At 37.5% G+C, this 25,564-nt stretch overlaps 1 protein-coding gene across 3 annotated transcripts; it reads left to right on the top strand.

Annotated features, from left to right (window-relative positions):
* The first annotated feature begins 7,066 nt into the window (after positions 1-7,066).
* On the top strand, positions 7,067-10,519 carry LOC147494613 (large ribosomal subunit protein eL33w). Of its 3 annotated transcripts, none has more exons than XR_015200064.1 (5): positions 7,067-7,224; positions 7,297-7,525; positions 7,611-7,653; positions 9,980-10,072; positions 10,290-10,519. XR_015200064.1 is itself a non-coding variant. In XM_086569113.1 (4 exons), the coding sequence occupies exons 1-3, from the start codon at positions 7,157-7,159 to the stop codon at positions 7,650-7,652; spliced, it is 339 nt and encodes a 112-aa protein (XP_086425239.1). In that variant the 5' UTR covers positions 7,067-7,156; the 3' UTR covers position 7,653; positions 10,290-10,519. The 3 variants fall into 3 exon arrangements, 1 of the variants encoding a protein (XP_086425239.1); XR_015200063.1 differs by having other exon boundaries at positions 9,983-10,072; XM_086569113.1 differs by lacking the exon at positions 9,980-10,072.
* Positions 10,520-25,564: the final 15,045 nt, after the last annotated feature.

Raw genomic sequence — 25,564 nt, forward strand, 5'->3', positions numbered from 1 at the left:
AGTGTGTTCAAATGTCCAGAATAAACAATGTTGAACACAGAAATCTCTTGAACTATCTGTGTTTCAACACACTCAACTCTGACACGTACAGAATGGTGGTTTGATATCGTCTTTTGGTTGTAAACAAACACAGTTGCAAGTTAATATTTATTGGGGTAGGTTAAGCGGTGTGCGTATGAAGGCAAGTTGAGTCTGATCGGCTATCCGCCATCCCAAAAATCTTTTCCTTTTAAAGTGCAATTCTTCATTGATTTCCATATGGTTTGGGGTGACAACTGTAAGAGCTATCCACTTATTTATAGGCAGGCCAAAAGAGGTACTAACATCTGCGACATCTATCAATAAAGATAAAAAGAGGATAAGGGATTCTTACTAATCACTCAAACCTCTGGTATCTGTTGTAGTTTTGAATATTTTCATGGTGGCTACACTAAAACTTTTGGAAGCAAATTCCAAATCTTAGGTTCTTCCATGTTAGTTTTGAAGCAAGATTAAAAAATGAAATTCTCTTGGTTGTTTTAACCTATGCATCTTCTACTGCAGCTTTTGCAAACTCTTTCGGTTCAGGACATGACTTCGTCAGGGGGTGGTAGTGGAATTGGAGGTGACGAAGAAAGTAGCAGTGGGGTTTCATGAGCATTGGTTAAGGACAAGTCAAAAATATGATTAATGGGTTCGGTTGATTAATCTTTGGACCTCAACTGGTTTCTCTAGCACCAACAAAAGATGCATCATTTGTAAAAGGTTTCCCTCCTGGTATTAAAAATCACATGGAGAGCCAACATAACGGGTAATTACTTATGGAAAACAATTACGCATTTGTGAACTCTCAGTCTGAAGTCTCCCATCGGTGGGAAAGAGTTAGCACACCGCAAGGGGCCTCAAGGCTACAAGCCCAACCACGTGTATGCACATTTACTCGGCTACTCATCAAGAAATCTCTTCCATACTTGAATCATGCGTACTTTGCTTTGTGCCTTTCTATAACTGTTTTTTTACTATACTTCATCTAAATCAATTAGCCCTTTGTTAATCGAGAGATCCTTAAGTTTCATATATTGTCACAACATGTTAGTAGAATCGGGTTTCCGTATAATTAGGTGGCCTAATTATTAAGAGTTCAAGACACAACACACATTACATACACACTCTCTTACAAAAAAAAATTGTGTGCTTTCTCCCAAAATTTGCTAGCTTCCAAAAAACCCAAATTGAAGATTAATAAAAAATGGCGAAGTAAAATTATGTTTACACTTTTCGCCAATTTCTTTTAAACATCGCGTGCATTGCACGTGCATCTTGCTAGTTTCTTTAGAAGGCTTACCACCCAAGGTTTGTCTGGCTCTTTAAGGATTCTCCAAAAAAGTTTAGCTTGAAGTGTGATATTGTGATAGGATGCACGCCTTATCCCCAATCCCCCACTTAATTTTGGTAAGCATATTTTGTTCCAGGAGATATAGTGCACCTTATTTGTGTTGTCTTCTTTTCTTCCCCAAAAGAAACTAGCATTTAGAGAATCCAACTTGTTGCATGTAGATGTTGTCAGTTGGAAAACTGACATCATGTAAGAGGGGATGGCCGAAGTAACTGCTTTAATGAGCATTAATTTTCCAGCTTGGAAGAGAAGCTTGGCTTTCCACCCTTCCATTATCTGAAAAACTCTTTCTAGTACTTCATCAAAATCAATACAACTCTTGCACCTAAAGATTAACGGGGCTCCCAAATATTTTTCATGGGTGATTATTTTCCCAATTTTCATAATTCTTTTCACAATGCATTGATGACGATGGTGGGTGTTGTGACTAAAATACTTGACTTCTAGAAATTGATCTCTTGACCTGAAACATTTTTAAAGAGCTCCAAAATATCCTTGAGATGATGTGCTTATGCAATATTTGCTCTGCATAAAATGAAGCTGTCATCTGCAAAAAGAAGGTGAGACATAGGAGTGTCACTCCTACTGATTTTAACCTCATGGATTTGTTTTTCTTTTTCTACTTTGGAGAGAAGACGAGAGAAAACTTCCATGCAGATAATGAACAGAAAGGGTGACAGGGGATCTCCTTGTCTGATACCTCATTCGGGTTTGAGGAAACCCATGGGTGATCCATTTATCTTGAACGAAAGAGAAGTAGTAGAAATGCACTGATTAATCCAATTCCTCTATTTCTCGGAGAAACCAAGGGTTTCCATAGTTTCTAGAAGGAAACTCCATTCTACTTTGTCAAAAGCTTTGCTCAAATCTAGCTTGATGGCCATACAACCAGATGCACCTTTTTTTATTTTCAGAGTACGAACTATCTCATGAGAGAGAACAATGTTGTCAAAGATCTGTCTTCCCTTTACAAAAGCACTATGGGACGGAAAGATAAAAATGTCAAGAAAATGTTTTATGCGATTTGCAAGGATTTTGGAGATGATTATGAGGCTTACGTTATAGAGGCTAATAGGTCGAAATTGGTCAAGAGTTTTCGGTCACTGGCATTTAGGTATAAGAGTGATGTTGGTGTGGTTCAGCTCTGCCAAGATGTGATCAAAGTTCATGAAGCTCTTGATGGTGTTAAGGAGGTCAGAAGAAATGATATCCCAATACTTATGGTTGAAAAGAGGGGTAAAACCATCGGGACCTGGAGCTTTATGTGGGTCCATAGAGAAAAGACCTTCCTTGACTTCTTCCAAAGTGACCTTTTTAGTGAGGTCATTATTTTGTTCATCCGTGATGACAGTGTCAAGAATGTTAAGGTCTCTAACATGAGTTTGGGGATTTGAAGAGGTAAAAAGGGTTTTGAAGTGCTCCACAACTATATCTTTAATAGCACTTCGCTCTTCAACCCATCTCATCCGCTTTTCTAATCTTATTGATCTCGATCCGATTTCATCGAACAACAGTGGAGAGATGGAAATAGCGGGAGTTAGTCCCATCACAGTGGAGCATTGTATCTCTAGATTTGTCTCTCCATAATTTTTCTTCAAGATGGGAGGCTTGATTAAGATCATGTATTAGATTGTTTTCGACAGTTGGGTTTGTCTTTGGATCGAGCTGGCACTTTTTAATCTCCTCTCGAATGTTCTGGATGTAGAGGTGAATATTTCCAAACACATCTCTGTTCCATTTTTGTAAGTCATTCTTGACTTTCTTGAGCTTATTGTAAAAGTAATAGGATTGTGAACCTCGGTATCTGGTATTCCAGGCTTTAGATATTACATTTTTGCATTCTGGTTCATTTACCCATATTGATTGGAAATGGAATTGCTTCCGTGTTGGGTAGGAGGAGGCTTCAAGTAAACAACTATGGGTCCATGATCAGATTTAATAATAGGGAGATTTATAGTCCTTGCATTCGGAAATAAATTCCTCCATTCTGTATTCGCAATAGCTCTATCTAAACGCTTCTTTATGAGGTCAGCTCCATTATTTTTGAATCTCTTATTTGTCCATGTGGAAGGAACACCTTCATATCCTAGATCCACAAAATTTGTAAAGAACATAAAATCCATAAAATAGGTTGCTTGAGAAAAGTTGAAAGGAGTTCCGCCACTTTTTCTCGCTTGACATGTGGTCTCATTTAGATCTCCAACAATGAGCCACGACAAATTGTGGTTTGCGAAAGATCCATGAAAGATTTCCACAATTTCGGCCTTTGGCTTTTTTCGGGTGGCCATAAGTAAAGGTGCATAGCCATTCCATGTCAACCAGATTGTTTTTTACAATGGCCGCAATATAACACTCTCAAGAATAAATAATCTCGAGGTCTATGTTGTTGTTCCATCCGAGCCATAACTTTGTCCATTTGCAGGAAAGTTCGCTGAATTTTGAAAACCAAGAAAGAAGAATCTCTGCAGACTGGTAGACACATCTACGCTTGTCTCAAAAAGAAAGCAAATATATGATTTAAGGGTGGTTATGTGGGTTTTAACCTCTCGAATTGTCATGGATGTGGCACTTTCGCAACAATTCCAAGCGAAAATACTCATTGCGACCGGTGGGGAGCCATCCTTTGGCCCGCCACCGATACAAAGTAACAAGTTTGTGAGGAATGGGATAGACTCCAAACCATCACACCAGACAAAAGAGGATGCATATATAGAGTGTGGTGGAAAGCAAATTGTGTGTGCACGGGGTGCAAAGATAAAAAGGTGCAAAGATGAGGTGAGGCAAAAATGTGAAATCCACGACTTATACTTCTAGGAGAAAGATAAGAAAAAAAGACCGACATCTCGAAAGGTTCCTCGCATTTAGGGCTAAGTGAAACACATACTTGAAAAAACATTTTAGATGTCAAAGAACAAACAACATAAATTACACAGCATAACATGGTGTAACTATAATAAAAGATGTATACACAATTATAAGAGCACCTACAAATAAACGAGGAATTATACATATAATAGATATGATAATGAAAGCAAGAGGTGTATGAGTTACAACTTTGATAAATAGCTTCAAGTAAGCTTTTGCATATGGAAGAAAAACGACAGCATGCAAACACGACAAATTGACCATTAATATGCTTATTTACACAGTCACATGTTAGCACCAGAGTAAATTCGGTTGTAGAAACGGGATACCTTAAAAAATTGAGAAACAAAATGACAACATATAAACAGACCATAAACAAGACAAAGACAATGTAAATCTTATTTAAAAAAACATTGGCGACATCTTTGAGTAGAGAGGACCATAGCTTTTTAATATGAGGCCCAGGGTCAAAAGTGAGTCTATTATGAGCATTTATTAACATAAGGCACAACATATTCATGTCCCAAAAGCATATGGACGAACTTAATAAAGATGTAGAATTGCATGCATTAAAAAGGAAGGACAAAAAATATGGAATTAAGGGCAAGCAAACCTGAGGTCCCAGCTTTACTTGCTAGTGGGTTTGTTTCTCTCCTACCCCCACAATGATGTCAGCTCCAATATGCTCCTCATGTGTATCTCCATTATTCATATCGCCCCTCACAATTGGCGAAATATAATTATAACGGTTTGGACTGCCTACTATTCCAGTGTGAGCCATATCTATTGGACACGCAAGCGGGGTGATTTCCCATGTGTCGTTCTTGCCCAGAGTAACAAGGAATCTAGGGGGTGCTGATGATGGTGTCTTAAGAGTTTGATGGAGATGATGCAAGTCAATAGGTGAGAATGGTGGAGATTTTTTGGATTTGATGGGTTGTGCTAGAGATGTGGAGAAAGAGTTTGAGTCCAGACTTGAGAAAGATAATGGGCTTACTTGATTATTTGGCCTATGCTCAGGGATAAGTCCCATCTTTATTGGGTTTTGATGCCATTTGGGCCTAGGGCCCTTAGTCTTGATTTTAAGATTCTTGGTATTGTTGGACTCTGCAGAGAAGATAAAGCAGTTGTTCTCCTTAGTTTTTGGCATTACCTTTTCCTTGGTCAGAGCACCATTTGTTAAGGAGATGTTGTGAGAAGTCTCTGTCAAGTCAGCTACTTTTTCTCTAACTTTTTCAGTGTTGAATCCCCCTTTGCCATGTGTCCCTTTAGCAAGTACTAATTCATGTGACTCTTTGACTATCCTGATTCTGCACAGCATCCTTAATAGACACCTCTGTTTCCTTAACATGCGCATATGCCTTCAACGTCTCTTTTGACAAGGGTGATATCTGGTGCTCCACATCTATTCTTGCTACCTTCGTTGCTAAAGCTGCCTCATCTAAATCTATTAGAAGATTTCTGACCACCAATTGGGTTGCTGGCGATCCCCTTTCCGTTGCCATTCTGCTGGTCATGCATCTTTTTCCAGCGAAATGCAGGGACTTGTGGAGATTGGATCAAGTTTGTGGGTTCTCCTGTCAGGAACCAAAAACATATATCCTTTGGGTTGTTTGCTGCCTCTGGTTTTTTGCACTCAGCTTCATAGTGTCCTAACATGGCGCACTTGAAACATATAGGTCCAACTTTTTCGTAGCGAAAAACCACCATTTTTCCTTTGCCATTTGGAAGTTTGGAGTTATTTCCAAGAACAAGAGGTGCAAGAGGGTTTATCATAATCTTTATCCTTGCATAACCAATGCAAGCTTGGTAGGTTTCATGGAGGATTTGTTAAACCCGGCCGGCGATGCAAATTGACCGTTTTTTTGCTCCCAACAAGAGCTGGGGAAAGTTGATTGAGTTGGACCCAAACTGTGGCAGCATCGAAATTGATCTTCTCTACATCAGTGAGAGGATCAAAATTCTTTAAAAGAAGGAGATGACTCATAACCGTCCAAGGTTGTTTTTTGACAACCTTAGAGAGTGTTGTTTCATCTTGGAATTGTGTGAGAAAGAGAATATTTTTTTTGTCATAATGACCTAAAAACCGCAACCTCAAATCTTTTGGGATTTCCCAGAAATTTCTTATGAGCTCCATAACCTTCTTTGGTTGCGCCTTGCTATTTCCTAGTAGTCTAACAGCCATGGTGTTTCTCCCATGCTCTGCTAGCTCTTCCCAAACATCTTTTGGGAACTCAGTTTCAGTGACTTTTGCTCCTGGGAGAGAGAGCACTCTCTTAAAAGATTCCTCAAGATTGACAAGTCGATCATGGTGTTGTGCCATGGCTTGAGTTGGAGGGATTTTCAGAAAGAAGAAAAGATGGAGAGGACTAAGAGGATGATGGTAGCAAGAAGAAAATAAAATGTAAAAACCCGTAGAAAAGAACTTGGAGGGACAATGAGTTTTGAGATAAAAGGGACAAGTACGTCTCCTGTCTAGGTGATGTTTAGAAAAAAGATGAGTTTTACTCTGATTCTGTAACATTTTAGTTGAGATTTCACAAGATGAAATGAGTTGTTGGCTTGATTCCATAATCTGATGTGGCAGAGAAGAGACTTTGCTCATATTATTGTTGATCCGAGAAATTAGTTGTATTAGTAAAACTCAGCTAGATTAGCTCGTACTCCACCCTTAAATTGAGAGGAACGCTTGATGATTTCAATAGGCAATCACAGTGCTTAATAAAAACCTAAATCCTAGATGATGTTACCGAGAACGCAAAAAGCCCAATGGGCCTCTTGCCATTTTAGTCCAAAAGAAATGAACGGTCCAAAACCCATCAATCTAAAAGAAAAAGATGTATATAAACCACTCTTTCATTTCATTTAGGGTTTAGCGCAACTAGGGTTTCACTGCTTCCAATTTATTTTCTCGACATGGTGAAGGGTAGACAAGGAGAGCGTGTTCGTCTTTACGTACGGGGAACTGTCCTAGGTTACAAGAGGTAGTAACTAGTAATTTCAAATCTATTTACCATTTCAAATATATTCATGGTTGTTATTGTTTGTTTATATAGGTCGAAGAGTAACCAGTACCCAAACACTTCATTGATTCAGATAGAAGGAGTGAATACAAAGGAGGAAGTTGCGTGGTATTGTGGGAAGAGGTTGGGGTATATTTATAAGGCTAAGGTCAAGAAGAATGGGTCTCATTATAGGTGCATTTGGGGGAAAGTTACTAGGCCTCATGGTAATAGTGGTGTTGTTAGGGCTAAGTTTAAGTCCAACTTGCCTCCTAAGTCTATGGTAAGTGTTGGCTTTTTTTTTTGTTGTTGTTTGTATTTGTGATGGCCTTTTTTGAGTAAGTGGGTTGTGTTTTTTTGTTTTGTAGGGAATGAAGGTTCGAGTTTTCATGTACCCAAGCAATATCTAAGGTAATATTTGTGATCTGATTATTGGGTTTTGATATGTTGATGTTTATAGAGCTATTGGGTTTCACATTTGTTATTTCAAGTGTTGGATTACCATATTGGTTTTGGCAGTGTATGAAATTTTATAATGTTGTTTTCGTAGGGCATGTTGTAAATATTATGTTGAGCTGAAAACAATGTGATTGTGTTATCTGGGGAGGAAAATTTATTCTACTTTATCTTGATGGGGATTGGATGGGTGATTGGTCTAATTAATCTGGTTTATCGTGTTTGAGTTGAAATATAGCTGTAAATTAGATAGAACATACACCATTTTTTTTTCCTATTAAGTATTTTGATATATAAATAGCAAGTATTTATATGGATAACTCTAACATGGTGGTGAACTACTTATTGCTTTGTATTCCCTTTTGTGTTAATCACTCAGCTGTGTTTGGTGTATGTTATTAAATCTTAGGAAAGTTAAAGAAAGAGAGAGGAAAGTGCAAGAGGAACAATTGAAAGATAAGATTCATCTCTGGATCTATTAGAGAAAAAGAAGTAAATCTACTTTTAATCTTTTGAAAAGAAAGTTGGTTTAAAATTTTCTCCATACGATTAAGAGATCAAGCTCATCTCTCCCTCTTTGCACTGTACTCTTTCTCTTTTTTCCTCTCCTGATATTTAGAATTACTGTACTAATCACAGCCTCTTGATTGGGGAAGATCTCATTACTTGGGTGTGATTGGTATGACATTATAAAATTTTAGGAAAGCTTGAGATAGAGGGGAGAAGGCAAGATGAAATGAGTGTGAGATGAGTTTCATCCGGGTCCATTTTGAAGAGGAAGGTGCTTTACATAATTATCTCTACAGTTAGGATATCAAGCTGATCTCTCCCTCTTTGTGTACTCTCCTTCATTTTGTCCAACTCTCGTGAAGTTTTGGCTGACTGAACACAGCCTTTTAAGTTTGGTATTTTCACAGCACTTGAAAGTGTTTGGTGTAGCATTATTAAATTCTATGAAAATTTGAGAAAGAACGAGAGAGTGCTAGAGGAAACAAGTGGGAGATGAGTCTCTGGATCTATATGTGAAAAAGTAGATTACCTTTTCATCTTTTGTAAGGGAAGTTAGATGGAGCTTATCTCTTCCTCTCTGTCCGCCACTCTCTCCTGATAAGATTTACTGAACCAAAAGCAGCCTTTTCAATCTGGTAAGATAAAAATGAAATCTAGTTATTTTGAGCTCCATCTGTTTGGTATGCATGTTAGTGTTCTGCTTGTTTGTTTGATTTTGGTTTTCTGTGAAACGGGACTGGTTTAGAGATTGTTTATTATTATTGTGGAGTGATGTGGTTTGAGTATGTGTTGGGATTTGGTGAGCAGATTACTATCATTTTTGTGTGTTTGGATAGGTGTTATTGTGAATTCGATATTTAGGCTGTACAGATGGTACACAGGATTTATTTTTTTAAGTGATTAAAATGTTGAGTTCTTTTGTGTTAAATATAGCTGTAACTAGATTAAACAAAGGCTTTGAGATCTAGTGGGCTGTTCTAACATATTAATAACTACTTGATAACCTGAAGCTTGTTTTTTCGAATGGATGTTTGAGCATATGTTTTTAAATTGGCTGATATAAGATATACTTCTTCTGTTCTGCATGACCCCATTTGTATTAATCATTTTAATTTACTGTAAGAATGAATAATTGTACGAACACATCTTATATATATTTAAAGTAACACTAATAGTTAATTAATGCTGTAAGCTCTTAGCCAACATTTTGCTGTTCTTGTTCTTCAAGTCTCTATACAGTAGTGTTCGTGTGACTTTTGTGTACTCTTCTGCTTTCAATACAAAGAAACAGTCTTAATTTCTTGCAGTCATTGTTATACATTTTTTATCCTTGAAAAGGTCACAAGTATCTACAGTGAGCACTCTTTAGAGTTATATATTGAGCTTCTGTTGTTTGGTTCTATGTTGTCCTATCTGCATATAAAATGTTTGATTTAGTGCTGTGTTGTTTGGTATAGATGTTTAGGCTTTTGTAGTTATTAAGTTGAGGGACTAGTAATTTAAGAAATGAATTGTAGTTAAAAACTAACCACAATTAATGCCCTTAAATGAATGAAAAAGAACTTAGCAACATCAGACGACAGGTTCAGAAATAAGGATCTGAAGTACACATTTTGATCACAGTGATTCTGTTTTGCATGTATGTTTTTGTCTTGGCAAGTGGAATTAAAAATCTGATGTGCTCCCTGATTTGTGCACTGCCCTTGGTTTGGGTCGCTATTGTGATCACTATGTTTTCTTTATTCATGGAATTTGTTTGGATCTGGTGAAGTAGGATTAGTGGAAAATGGCCAAAGGTGGAGAGTGAACTTTGGAGAGTCCTGCCAGAAAAAATAAGGAAAGTGATTTCTCATTGCTTAACAAGGTTGTTGCTTTCCTTGTCGTCTCTTACAGATTATGTCTCTTTCACTCTCTCCATCTTCATGCCAGTCTCTCATTTCACAAAATAAATACTGCGCACTTGTGTGTTTACTTTTCCTTTAGTCCCATTTGTATACTTACTGCACATTCTTAGTAGTGGAAGTTCAGTTGTATGAAAGTGTACTTATTATTGACCAGCATCAACCTTTTCATGGGTGCAGGTTGCAGTTCTGCGAAGATTAGTATTGCGGTTTTCGGGGGATGGTTTCTCAAGTTTATTACTTAGTTTTCCAAAATTTTGTGATGTAATTTGCAGACAAATTATTGACTTGTTCTATGTTGCTTTTACTTCAGTTGGAAAGAATTGGAACCTATCTTTTAGTTGCTATACTGTAACCTTCATTACTTTTGTTTTGCTTGATAGTATGTAGTTTACCTGTTTGTTTTTTCACTTCGAATTGTTGTGATATGTTCACAACTTCACCTAAGCACTATTTAGGTGAAAAGCTCTGGTACTTGCTTCCCATGTGATTATGGGAAGTAGAATTGAGCTGTAGATATTAACCTGGAAATTATTATTATTATCATTATTATTATTTGGTTTATGTGTTTTGTAAGAATGTTGTCATTGCATGGCCCATTTTAAGTTTTGTTAGGTGGATCAAGTTCTGGAGTGTCTTTGAAAAAATAGACAGGCCGGCCCAGCTTAAATGGTATGTGATACTCAACTTTGATGATCTTTGTTGCTAGCAAACTTCCTTTTGATCGCCTTCTTCTGGCAGAGACCCGAGATAACCTTTAAAGTGTCCTTGTAGCTCAGCTTGTCAAGTATTTCTTCACTCATTCTCTGTAAGATGTTGCATGTGTTCTGGAGCTCCTGAAAGTTCCTTTCCACAATGTACGTTATATTCTATGAGCTGTGTCCACAATATAATCTTAGAGCTCAATATAGGCAGACATGAAAAGATCAAAGTTAACAAAGCCTTGCTATTTGGTGGTACACTGTCATCTTTCTCAAGAGCAAAAGTTGCTGGTGAAGCATTGTTATCAACATGCTGCCAAGTCTTCTCGGTGCATGTTCCGGAAGTACTTCCGCCTTTTCAAAAAGAGACATAAGGAGTCACCGTTAAGGATAATTCTATCTTCATTTAGAACCATGGTTATAGGCATGGGAATTTTACAATTGCAATGTTGTTCTTATGCAATTCTTGTAGCTCCTTACAAAAATAATGGACAGTGTCAAGTTCGGACGCTCCAGCATGCAGATGCAGAAATGTGTTTGGTCCAACCTAACTTTGCCAAATTTGTTCCTTAGACCATTCTAGATTTTTCTTAGGGTATTCAATTACTATATCCCTATGCTCTGCTGCCAAATTTGAACCTTACATAAGCTTTTGAATGAGTTCAAGGGAGTCCTTTCGCTCTTGGTCATCAGATGCTGACCAGTTCTCTATGGTTGCCCATTCCCAGGGACAACTTTTTCTCAATTCAGAGTTCCACCCGGCTTCAACTATAGGCAACACAACAGAAGTATTTATCGGTGTCCAAGTTCCACCCTTAATCGCCGATTTCCAATATCCATGCATCAAGTGCTAAACACTGGACAAAACCCTGTTCTGTTGACAATACTTCAATGTGATTTTTCTCCATAAGATGTTGAATATGCAATCTAACATTAGCAAATGGCTTGCTACAATCTTATCAAAAAAAAAAAAAAAATGGCTTACTACAGCAACAGCAGCGCACATTCAAATTTAAGTCAAGTTTTTTGTAGTTAGTGGAAGTTGTATACAAGTAACACCACACAACAGCGTTCCTTGAGTCTCTTCAGAATCTCATCCTGATTACTTAAGATTTATTGGGATCTCTGAAGAAATATTTGACACGTGAATTTACGTTTGCCAAAAGGATCAAAGGCCATAAACAGATTTAAAATGTGGGGTTATGTACTTCTTTGTTCTCTATACAACCATGCAAGTTCATATGTTTTCCGACTTCTAAACCTTCCGCCAAAGCAGATGTTTTTGCAGCTTTATCGAAAACGGTGTTAATTGACTTAATTCTACGTTAAACAATCCCAATCCCAAAGAATATCTAACTAGAATGGGTGCGCTCACAGAAGTTGGCCTTGTGCGTGTACCCTCTCTGAATCCGGACTCATAGAAGAAGGCAATAAACTCAGCTCCCAAGGCCAAAGGGTACTGCAGTAGTGCAGGTTTCATTTCAATTTTAAAAGATCCACAAGATTTTATCTCTTTATTTTCTTAGTTTTGTAGTATAGTTTTCCTTCTCAAATTTGCTCGGGTTGTGGAATCGTTATGCACTTATTGATAGTTCTTATGATATGAAGTGAGTTTGGTTAGTTCACACTTGGTATAATACATCCGTTCATTTTTCCTTGGATACCGAACGCCAGGAGTTCATGAGTTAAGCGTGATGACCATTTCAATTTCAACGAACGGTAGAAGTAGAAAGGATTGAGCCAATGTGCCCAGATTAAATTCATCTAGCAAAGAACTTAAATGCTCTGTGTTAGAATAGTTGTATGAACACAGCAACTAAAGTAGAACAGAAGAAACAGTACACAGTAGTAACAATGAAGAGACAAGGACAGCAGTAACTGAGAATAACCAAGGCGCGGATTAGGCTGTCCTTAAGGAAAGATTTCGCCCCTTCCAATGGTGCAGAAAGACAACTGTGGCGTCTTCCTCACAGGATTCAATGGTTAACAATGACTGACTTTGCACTAGAACGGACTACCCTCTAGAAGCGGCAATATAACTCTCTCGGGCGGCCGTGGCGGAAGAAGAAGAAGAAAAGAATTGGTTTGAGTTTCTGTTTCTCTGAGTTGAGTTTCTGATCAAGTCTACTCTCTCTATGGACTCACAGTCCTATTTATAGAGGTTAGGAGGAAGAGAGACCAACTCCTAATAGAACACCTGAAACTTGTCTTTCAAGAAAAGGCAAAACAAGTTTAGGCTATTGGTCAAACCACTACCCACAACAAGAAGCCCAAGCCCAAGCCCGAACCCACCCGATGTGGTGGATAACCAATGTGGGACTATCTACTATGCACTAAAGTGGAGAGAACACCATTTGTTCATCTCCTCCACTTTGCACACACACACTAGTATTTAGAAATACACAAGAGATTCCAACAATCCCCCACTATTTCAAAATACTAATAGTCCCTCCACTATTTTGGAATAGGATATTACAAAAGAAATGGGTTAACGAAATGCCAGAGAGAATCGAAAAAACAATGCATAAGATACTGGTGCTTTACGGGCTTGAACCAGTCATAGGGTAATATGTCTTATAATACGTGAAAGTGGTTGGAATCTCCAAGAGTATTTCAAAATACTTGTGTGTTGTTTAGTCCCACATTGGTGAACCACCACTAGCAAGTGAGGTATATGAGAAATTCCTCCAACATAAGGGCGTGCCCTTAGGGTACAAAGGCTTTTGTGTTAGGAGGGAGGACTCACCCAAAGCCTCACACGCGCCCGCCCCGCACCGAACCGAGCCAAGTCGCGTCGTGGCGTGTCGGGTTCGGGCTTGGGCTTGGGCTTATTGTCTAGTGAGTAGTGGATTACCAATTGCCTAAACTTGGTTTTTGCTTTTGCAGCAAGTTTAGGCTAGCTAGAGTTCTACTTCGAATTGGTTTGTGAAACCGACTCTGAGAGGTGTCCTTCTCCCATCCCATCTGGTAACCGTATGATCCCTCTATATAAACACTGCTGTGTTCATAGAGGGAGAGATCATATTACAATACAGAGGCAGAGAGAGATAGGAGATAGAACTCGAGTATAGAGAGAGAAGTCGTCGCAGCTGCTCTTTGCCTATACACCGGTGAATCAATCAAGAGAAAAGAAATCGTGAATACCACGACCGCTTCATCAACCCAAGCGAATCGGAGAAAGCGAAACCATTGATTGCTTTATTCTTCTTCTCTTCTCTTCTTCCTATCGGCCGCCGCCGAGAGAGTTATATTCTTTACATTCTAGAGGGTAGTACGTTCTAGTGCAAAGTCGTGTTTGTTAACCATTGAATCCTATGAGGGAGGAAGACGCTTGTTGCCTTTCGTCCTTGTCTTCTATTGTTTTCTTTTATCTGCATACAACAATCTTAAGGTTCAAATTGGGAGGATAAAAATTGTTGTATGCAGATAAAAGAAAACAATAGAAGACAAGGACAGAATAATAGGTAATAACCAAGGCGCGGATTAGGTCAGCCCTTAAGGAAATATTTAAGCCCCTTCCAATGGTGCGAGAAAGGCAACAGATGGCGTCTTCCTCACAGATTCAATGGTTAACGAGCGACTTTGCTTTTACTATAACAGACTACCCTCTAGAACAACAATATAACTCTCTCTAGCGGCTGACAGGAAGAAGAGAAGAGAAGAAGAATAAAGCAATCAATGGTTTATGTTTCTCTGATTCGTTTGGGTTGGGATGAAGGGCTGTGTATTCACGATTTATGGTTTTCTCTTGGATTGACCGGTGTATAGAGGCAAAGAAGAAAGAATAACGACGCCTCTCTATATCTCGAAGTTCTATCTCCTATCTCTCTCCCCTCTGTATTGTAATATGATCTCTCCCTCTATGAACACAGCAGTGTTTATATATATTTGAGAATGAAAGCCAACTTTTGGTGGAAAAGTCATGTAGAGATGAGAACATTTGATGAGTACTGAATTATTGGAAAGAGACCTAAAGTAGTAGTACGTGCAATAGGGACGAAAACCATATTAAGCGTGTATTATATTTTCAGGTTATCCAAATACGAAGTTAACATCACCACGCATATCATGTCGTACAAGTGAGCTACAATGTCTTACTATGATCATATTTAGTTCAGTTAAATGTGTATTTTCAGGTTATCCAAATACGAATGTTACAATACTACATAATATCGTACATATGAGATACAATGTCTTCATATATAAATATTGTGGAAGGGTATTAGGGGTATTTCATACTATCATTAAGTGGGGGCCACGTCTGGAAGTGGAATAAATCTTCTTTGACACATTCAACGGGTTATTTTGTCCTACTCTTTAAGTCAACATCTGATTCAAGAATTTACCCTTCCAAATTTCCAACAAAGTGAAATTTCAAAACGTCTTTAACACAATCTTAAGTATTAGATAATCCACACGTTTAACTTTTAATCGTTGCTGGCATGCTAGGAAAGCTTCAACAAATATATACTAACTTTACTAAGGTAAAAAATGCCAAAGAATGGTTGGTATGCACTAATGGTTGGTATCCATTTGCCACCTCTGCATCTGCACAGAAATCACTAGAGTAAAAAAGAGTTGGATTGCTCACAAAAAAAAATAATAAAATAAAATAGTTAGATTCAAGAAGTACCCTGCTGAATGGAGGGGACTATGAAGAATGTTAGCCCAAATTTCATCAATAATAACCATAAGGGCATGTACTTTGCTTTCTTGTTTTTGAATTTCTTTGATAGTCTCCTTTGCTTGATTCATAGTGTAAATGTCTAATTTTATTCTACGGGATTAATAAAACATTACACTAGTGATTTAAGACTTAGCTCTAACTTCGGATGAAGAAAAAGGGATGGTTTTGGTTGGTGAAAATGGTTGCTCTTCATAAGTAAGAAGATGCTTACGTATCCAGCACTATGTAGTGAGACTAGAATCAAGTGTGCTGGAATCAAGCCATCCAACGTAGTTCTGAAAGTGATTTTTATAGGCATTGAGGGTGTACATATGATAGGACACATGTGGTGGTATGAACAGATGTGCGGTTAATATAAACACGTGTGTAGTAGCTCTAAGTGTTAGGTTGTTTGAGTGGCATAGTATGTAATGATGGTAAGAACAATGTAATGATGGTAAATAGTTGTAATGATTTTGTATTATTACTGGTGGAAGCCTAATGCTAATGCTAGCAATGATGAGAGTAATAGGTGATGATGTCACTAGATGAAGTCAAGTGACGAGTTATTGATGTTGTTCTGATCTTTGATGCTGAGTGAGCGAGTGCTCATGTTCTTGGAGTCGAGTTGGTGGAGTCGTTGTGTACGTGTGGACTGTGTGCACATCACGTGTTTGATAGGATGTCCCTTACACATAGTTTCGTATATGTAAGGCATTTGGGGTTTCCCGAATTCTTGAGGCTTGACGCTTCGACTAACTCTAATCTTCCACTCCTCCATATGTTACTTGGAGAAGCAACAAGTGAGGCAAATCAAACTTATATGCACATGTCCAAGTACCATAATAAATCCAATTCCTTGTATCATACCATCCAAAATATAAGGAAGACAACAAATAGAGATTTCTTGTAATCACACACAAATTCTTATTTTCCAAATATCCATATTCCATATAACAGTTAATAGTTGATATTGTGGTAAAATAAGAAGCTCCAATTCAACCAATGAAATTGCTTAAAAGAATAACCAGAACCCGACCCATTTCCACCAACTTTTCCTGTATCAAGATCATAAAAGATCCAATTAAAAGTACAAAAGCCAAAAGCCATACAAGATGCATAGAAGTTACACTAAGAGCATCATCACGTGCTGCTAAAAAAAAATTGTGACACGTCAGCTTTTTGAGTCAGCAAAAATTGTTAAAATCATGTTATGTACCAATGCATTTTTTTTTTTCTAAATTTTTGGTTTCTATTTTAGACTGGAATACTTGTCCTGTCCCATTTTTTTTTACAGGGTAAACTTGTCCTGTCCATTATTCCCTCCATTTCCTTGGCGCCAATTTATTTTGGCTCCCAACGGTACAAAATCCAGACGTTTCAATTTTTTATTAAAAAAAATAGAAACAAGTTTGAATGGTAAAACTTGACCCATCCCATTTGCAAGTGGGGGCGGGAAAACTTGTCTCGTCTGACCCGTTGCTAAAATTGTCACTATTTTGGTTGTGAATTTAACAATTGTTAAGATAGAAACAAGATTTTAGCAGCGCGTTGGTGGCCCAAATTGCCAAAAAAAATGCTACCTGTCACATTAGAAATGGTTTTAAGCAATGCATTGATGATGCTCTAAAGTGTTATGAAAAAGGCAGAAAACATCAATGTTGATATATATATAACACTTTTTATACAGCAATTTATACAATGGTCTATATCTCACTCTACAAATTCATTTAAGATTTGATTTTTTGTGGATCTCACAGTCTCACCATAGAGAACATCCCTACAAAAAATGGGCTAGTTTGGAAATTTCTAAATATGCCAAAAGAGGGTTGCAAAATTTCAAATCCTGGCCGTTAAAAAAATTCATATTTTCAAATATACTTTTGAAAGGGATAGAGATTTCGAAATGAACTAAAATTTTGTGGATATGATCTATATAGTGATAAGATCATATCCACAAAGTATTAGCTCTTAGATCAACTTAAAAAAGGGTGTTGTATAAACTGTTGTATAAAAAGTGTTGTATATGGATCCCTTTATCCGATCACTATATATATACTAGTGAATGTCTGTGTCAGTTAGCACTCTTGACACAATACTTGTGCTTGTTTTTCTTTTTCGTGAAATAACTCCCAAAAAACGATCTCTATTGGTAGCAGGGGATCAGATCGATGTTATTACTTATTTCACGCGCACACTCAAGTGAACTTATCGGAGTTGATAAGCATCCAAAACTGTAATATAAAATCTCGTAGAGACTTAGCATTTTGGTTAATTATATATTTAATAATCATGAAATAATCGTATTTTCGTGCTTTTGCAGGTTTGAGCAATCAACGTGAAAATGAGTATAAAAGCTTGTATTTAAACACGGAATAGGGTGTCTACCTGAAGTTTCCAATTTAGCCCACGTAAGGCCCAACTAAAGCCCAAAGAAGCAAAAAGGACAAATTCAAGTGAGTACAGTAGGGATGTAAATGGGGCGGGTCGGGGGCGGGTTTGCCATCCCCATCCCCATCCCCGACTTCAATTTTATTCCCCATACCCGCCCCAATCCCCACTTGAGAGTAGTCGGGGATTTCCCATCCCCGCCCCGTATGGGTACCAGGTCCCCATACCTGCCCCATTCCCCATTAACCTACTTTGACAAAAATAAATAAATCATGACTTGTACTCATCATACTCACCTAACTAAGTAATTGTACTAAAAAAAATTAGATCATTTAATAAAAACTAATAAGCTTTCACAATAGTATAAGTAGTAAATTGAATTTGCAAATACAAAAACTATATTCTAGCTCAATAATATCTAAGTCTAAGTATCTAACCAATAATATATTTTTTATAGCATAAAGTGGTTTAGGTCTAGTGGTTTGAGGGTTACTTTTCCATAAGAGGGGTCTTGTGTTCAACTTGTATACAAGTGGGGAAAAAAAATTCATGCATACATAATCGGGTCAGGGTCGGGTCGGGGACCCCCTTCCCCGTACCCGCCCCATCCCCGCTTAAGACCAGTCGGGGATTCCCCATACCCATTTAGTGCCCCCCATACCTGCCCCATTAGGGTCGGATCCCCATGGAGCCCCGTACCCATGGGTAATATTTACATCCCTAGAGTACAGGATGAACGTGTTGAAAAGCTTCAAACTCTAGAAGCCCATATCTTCTGAACCTGGACTCCAATGGCGGAAAATGAACCATCAGAATGATCAGTGCGATGAGCTCTACACATAGGCGAGACTTTATAACAAGTCAACTTTTGGACCCGCCACTGGTCGAAGCATGAGGGATCCACTGTGCGGACCCACAAGAATTGGTGACCAAGCTCACACCTCAAGCTTCAGCACACGTGTCAATTTGCATGAAAGACTTTTGTGCATAACTTTGGCACAAAGTCTTATTTGGTAGGCACAAATCATTAGGTGCATAAAGTCTTCATTAGGTGGCAATTAAGTTATCAAATGATAAAAAGTATTGAGTGGTAATTAAATGGACAGTTGGTATTCACGTGAAGGAAAGGAAAAAGAGCACTCTCATTTGCTATAAAAAGATGTCTTCAGTAGCAAGACACAACTTTTGCTCCGTAGTTTAGTTTTGTTATAGAGTTTAAAAGTTTCCATGTAAGGTTTTTAGTAATGTAATTTGTTTTATATCTAAGTTGTTAACAAAAAACTTTTTTATGTCTTTACATGTACTCCAATAAAATCTTTATATCTAAATTAGAGGTTTATGTCTTTTTGTTATTTCATTTGCCAACCATTAGATTTCTTTATTAGATTCACATTTTTAGTAACTTGCATATTAAGTCACCTAGGAAAATAGGTTTAAATAATATTTGTAAAATCCTGCTCACATAAGTTCCTCTTAGAGAAATTTCCGTTGGTTTTTAACTAGAGTTCTAGCCATTTGGTTTGGAACGAAACCCTCACTCCAAGTATATTGAAACGTGCACGTGAGCGAGGTATTTGAACGGTCGAATTCGAGTGTGCGTGAGAAACGCGTTCTTTACACTTGCAAAAGTACGATTATTAGGAGTCTTATATATGCATGTCATTTCCCGTAAATCAACTCATGGCACCTACTGCTTACATACTAACTCATGTGGAAAGCAGGCTGCGTGGGTCATACCAAATATAATGATCAAAATTGTTTTCAGTGCTACTACATAGAAACTAAAAGTACGTACGAACCAAAAAGCGTTTGCAGAGATACGACAATGAATCGAACCAGCTATCAATTGGATTGGAAAGATGCTACAAAGCAATTTCTTCATAAAATTGCAATGTGCAAACAGCGATGTAAAGGCCCGATTGGTTTCAACAATTTATTTTGCAAGTATATGGCTACCCTCATGGATAGGTGCATCCAAAACAAAATGTGTGACGATATAATTTGGTACCTTTTAACTTTCTTTCTTGGTTTCAAACCAAGATTTTTCTTTTATGGACAGAGATAAAATGGTGTCAGGTTTAACGAATAATTTGATATTTAGTTTTTACGAACATGTATAATCAATTTGCTTAAAAAGGGTGTTGTCGGGGATGTCTTAAACCAAGGTTGCAGAATGCAACACTAAATGGGTTCGTTTCTTACAACAATTTCAGTTTTGCACATTTGATTTATCTGGGACTATATAGGTAAAAAAATATTATAATTCCTAGACAACATTACAATTCAATTTATCTGAGAAAAGTAATTTAGCAGATTGACTTGCAAATTGCCGTGGATTCAACTCAGTCCTAGAGGCTTCAGGAGGATTAGTTCTCGAGTCTGTATGCCAAGTGCTCTTGAAAGTTACATTGCAAAGGAAAGTGCTCTTGGATCGAAACACACAGATTCATTATACATGGCACTTAAATTATGATAAAACAACTAATTAAGCTCAAACCCCAATTCATTAAAAAAAAATTTGGCTCCCGGAGTGCTCTATCTTATTAATAAAATTAACCGAAAACCTCAAAATCAATCTCCATCATCATCAATAGCTGCTCCTCTGCAATACTGTTCATTCTTTCTTCTCCATTAAATTGAATTGAAGGATGTGGATGGTTTGTGTCTCTGACAGTCAAAAACGTTAAATTGTGTAGTGTAAAACCCAAAGAGGAGTGGAAGTAGAGGTGGGGAAAAAAGTAGAGTTTTGTTATTGGGGCAGTAGGAGTGAAGAAGACGAAAAAAAACAAAAACTCATGTTTTTCTTGTTCGAACTCGCGACTTAATGTAAAAAAAGCTCGTAATAACCAAGTGAGACCCGTTTCCGTCAGTGCACCGGTTTTACCAATTAATTGTGTTTCACAGCAGCTGTTTGATCTTGCTCAAAATGATTTGGACCGTCCTTTGTGTGTTATTTTGGCCTGTAGCGGGAAAAAAAAATCTTATCTTATTAGATAGATAGGGGAGGGATAGAGCCACTCTATCAACTTACAAATTGAATTAAGACCTCATTTTTTGTGGATAAGATCTTCTCACAATGGATAGCATGCCTACATAATTTCATCATATTTGGATATGTCTAACCTTCTGAAAACTAGTGTTTAATTTTGAACGTTTATCTAACGGTCCAAAATTTTCCGATTTCATAATAACATTTTATTAGATTAGACATATTTGAATGAGCTGAAATTTGGTGGGCATGTTATTCATGGTGGGGAGATCATATCTATAAAATATTAGCCCTTAATTCAACTGGTAGGATGAGATATGACTTTGTACATTTTGGGAGTGGCTCTATCTCTCCCCCATGGGGTATATATATATATATATATATATATATATATATATATATATATATATATCAATCTTTCTCTAAAAAATAGCTACTTAAGTTAACTTAAAATAAGTACGTAAATAAAACTTCACCTAGAAAATGAATTCAAACCTAATTTTTTGTAGTTATGAAGCACTCACCATAAATATCATCTCCACAAAATTTTCGTTCATCGGGAAACCTCTAACATAGATAAAAATTGTTGTCATATTTAAAAAGAAATCAACCAGTCCAGAAATGTCGAGTTTTTGCAATCATTTTTTTACCAATGTAAAAGGTTTCCAAATGAGCTAAAATTTTGTAGAGATGATCATGCATTATGGTGAGTATATCATATCCACAAAAAATTAGGGTTAAATTCATTTTCTATGTGAAGTTTTACTTACGTACTTATTTTAAGTTAACTTAAGTAGCTACTTTTTAGAGAAAGACTATATATATATATATATATATATATATATATATATATATATATATATATATATATATATATATATATATAGAGACGCCATCCCCCTCCCCGCGACATAGATATCGCCCCCCGCCGCATCCCCCCCCCAAGACGACACAGATATACGCGTCTTTGGCTCCCTCGACGCACATCCCCCTTTTCCAGAGCCCAACAACCTATAAAAGTTCAGCCCAAAAATAGTCCACACTTTTTTTGTATGGGGTGGGTGAGGTGAGAAAAATTTTAAACTCACCCCAAAAAACTGTTTTCGTGCCGAAGGCGCGGCTGGCCTTGCGCCGGGCGCGACATGTTGTTTCATGCCGAAGGCACGCATTTCAGCACGCGTACGCCTTGCGCCGAAGGCGCGACGAGTTGTCGGAGGTAGCGCGGCAGGCGCGTTGAAGTCTCGCAGGCTGTAGGCACGGGCATATCCTAGTATAATAAGAAGAGGAGCTGTTGATAACTTGATATGCATTGGTCCAATGAACATTTCAACTGTGTCGGCAGCCTAAGACAATATTTTGAGGCCAAGGCAAATTGCAAATATTTTTTTTTTTTTTTTTTTAAAATGGTTTTGCACTTAAAGACCTTATTCTAAATTTCACTCCCCTAACAAAGCTTAAGGGAAGTAGGAACTAATTCCTAATCCCTATTTTTTAGGGGTATCCCAGTTATTTTATACGGTCGCATTTTCTTTGGAGGTGACACGTGGCAAAAGGCTTTGGAAAAAGAGTTTTTGGTCATTTTAGATAATTTTGGCCAACTTTGTATTAAATTGCGTGCTTTTGTTATCATGTATCTTCTAATGTGGACGCAATATGCAATTCATCCACATTAAGTCATTAAATGATGAAAATCCTATTTGTGCTCTTCCTTAAGTTTAAAAATACATTTTGGGGGAGTAAAATATTATATTTATTTTGGAGTGAATTTTTCATTTTATTTTATACGTCCAATTGATTGTTTAAGTGGCTTATTATGCATGTGGACTCAGGCCTCCCCGATTGATTCTACCATAGAGGCTAACGATAGACAATAACTCCCCCCCCCCACCCAGCTTACAACTTTCATCGTACTGTGCTCTCCAAAGAGCAACTCTTTTCAAAATCTCAAAAGGGTGCTGAGTTGGAATCCCATTCTAAGGATTCTTGCGGTTCCAGAGAATCCAGCAACAGGAGAACTAGGAACAGAGAGCTTTACCCCCTTTTCCTCCTATTGTAATTTGTTTAATTATATATATCTGGAAAAAAAAAATGTTATTTTGGAGTGAATGTATTTCATTCAATATATAAGTGTTTAATCACAATTCACACACCCCAATCTACAACACATTTAATTATACATACAAATTGAACATATATACAACCGAAGAAAACGACAAATGGAAAACGGGTATTCTTGAAAAAAATAAGAAAACAAGAAACAAGTCTACCTCAAATCAAAATCAAGAAATGAAGAAAAGAAAAGGCAACGATGGAAATAAAAGTGCTTACCTTAGAGTGGAAAGTAGTATAACAACCGAATCAAGACGGTCACTATGGTGGTGGATGATAGGATCGTTCCATGTCTTATGTATGTATATAGTTAACTAGTCACCTATGTATTGTATACTATTCAAATGTAGTTATCTTACCTGTTGAGTAGTTATGAAACTTCTCCAACTCCTCCAATGGATAGGAGTGTTTGTGTATATATATTGCCATATGGCCAATACATAAAATAGAGAAGTTCAACTATTCCTTATATTATAATGCATTCTATCATGTTTTCTTATTCTTCTTTTCTTAATTATGAATATTAATTCTCATCTATATAATGTGTACGTATCATTTAGTATCAGAGCAAAGTTAATTATGGCATATGGAATTGGTTTTGCAAGTTCCTCCCTATCTAAAGAAATATTGCGTGAGGTAGATCTCAAAAGTCTACTTAAAAAGTTAAAAAAAGTAAAAAGTATGAAGAAAATTATAGGAAAATCTTGCAAAAATTGTCAGCCCTGAACGAAATACGATTATATGGTTACCACTCTTACTCGACAAATGTCTTAAAATAATTTTCCTCTACGGAATGAAGGTGGTGAAGAGATTAATTATTCTATATAACAGGGGGCTGTATCCGAACGCGAGCAATTCGCTTGGATTTTCCTCGCTTTGATGGTGATGATCCAGACGGGTGGGAAATTGTGTCGAGCAATTTTTTTCTCATCACCATATTGACTCGGATCAGTGCATGACGATTGTCTCTTTTCATTTAGAAGGGGAAGCACTTCAATTAATGGTTCAGATGGATGGGCAAAGCTTCTAGACCACTCTCCTGCCAGGAATTTCTGAAAGGATCAATTTCAAAATTTGGATTGTCTCCATCTGAGGACCACACTGCTGCTCTCGCAAAGTTGAAACAGGTTACGATTCGATTTGATGTGCAAATGTTTAAACCTCAAAATGTGGTGTCTGCAATTAGCCTAGCAAGCTTACAAGAAGAAAAACTAGCAGCAAGAAGAAAAAGCTTCCACGAAAATGTTTACGGGAAATGGCAGAACCGGGTGGAACCAAGCAATGAACCAGGTCTTTTAGGACCAAAGCCTACAATTCCACCCATTAAACACTTGACGCAAGAAGAAATGGCAGAAAGACGCAAGAAGAATCTTTGTTATAATTGTGACGAAAAATATGCTCGTGACACCATTGTAAGAAGAAACGATTATTCTTGATTGAAGGAGATTGGTCTGATGGTGACGAAGAAAAGGAGGTGGAGAATACTGGTTTTGGCACTGAACAAGACCAAAACTTGAAGCCGAGCAACTGGAAATTTCTCTTCACGCCATTAGCCGGATCACATGCTCCACAAACTATGCGGGCTTCGTTAAAGGCCAATCTATCATGGTGCTAATTGATTCTGGAATCACACATAATTTCTTGGACAAAACTCTAACAAAAAGGCTTGGTTACCCAAAACACTACCAAAAATGCTTGGTTATCCAATTACTTCTTACGGTAATTTAGATGTAATGCTGGTCGATGGAGAGAGGGTTTCCTGTAATAGGAAGTGCACAGGAGTAGCAGTGAAGTTACAATCATACACATTCATAACAGATTTTCACGACATTCACAACAAATTTTCACGTGTTGAAGTGAGGTGCGTGGTTGTGATATGGTTTTGGGGGCTCAATGGCTACGCACCTTGGGTCTGATTCTTTGGGATTTTACTCACATGTGGATGCAATTTTTGACTAAAGGACATGAGTTTAAATTCTCTGGTTCTCAAGTTAATCCTATCTAGACTATTAGTGCCCATTGCATGGAACATCTGGTGAACAATGACAGTGTGGGAATGATATGTTGTTTGTACTCCATTGCTGAAATTCCTTCACAAAGTCAAATAGTGGAGTCTCCTGATCTTCAACAATTGTTCCAGCAATACAAAGATGTTTTCGAAACTCCTCATGGCTTACCTTTGCGAAGATTACATGACCACAAGATCAAATTGGTCCAAGGCGGCCAACCAACAAATGTTAGGCCCTATCGGTACCCTCATTTCCAAAAGAATGAAATTGAGAGAATTGTTTATGAAATGCTAGATTTTGGTGTTATTTTTTTAAAAAAAAATAAACTAAGGTTAAGGAAGACCCCCACCTGTTATATTGCAAATAGTTAAACCTTACAAAGCCTCCCTAAGAGTAGATCATTAAAAGGAGGAACTCGAAGACACAACAATAACAATAGGCTTCAAGCCTAACATACTTAAGATAACACATTGACCATGCTACATTCGAACCTAAGAAAGTAGGTATAGTAATCCTATTTCCTAGTCATGATGTCTGTAAAGGTTATATTTGGTTTTACCTTACAGATTCAAGAAAGGGAGGGGGATGAT

This window comes from Coptis chinensis, chromosome 6 (genome assembly GCF_015680905.1).
Source record: "Coptis chinensis isolate HL-2020 chromosome 6, ASM1568090v1, whole genome shotgun sequence".
Classification (NCBI taxonomy): Eukaryota; Viridiplantae; Streptophyta; class Magnoliopsida; order Ranunculales; family Ranunculaceae; genus Coptis; species Coptis chinensis.

Coding starts and splice junctions, on each gene's coding strand:
- LOC147494613 (XM_086569113.1), top strand. CDS start 7,157: ATGGTGAAGGGTAGACAAGGAGAGCGTGTTCGTCTTTACGTACGGGGA. Junction 7,225..7,296: donor ACTGTCCTAGGTTACAAGAG/GTAGTAACTAGT, acceptor TTGTTTATATAG/GTCGAAGAGTAACCAGTACC. Junction 7,526..7,610: donor ACTTGCCTCCTAAGTCTATG/GTAAGTGTTGGC, acceptor TTTGTTTTGTAG/GGAATGAAGGTTCGAGTTTT.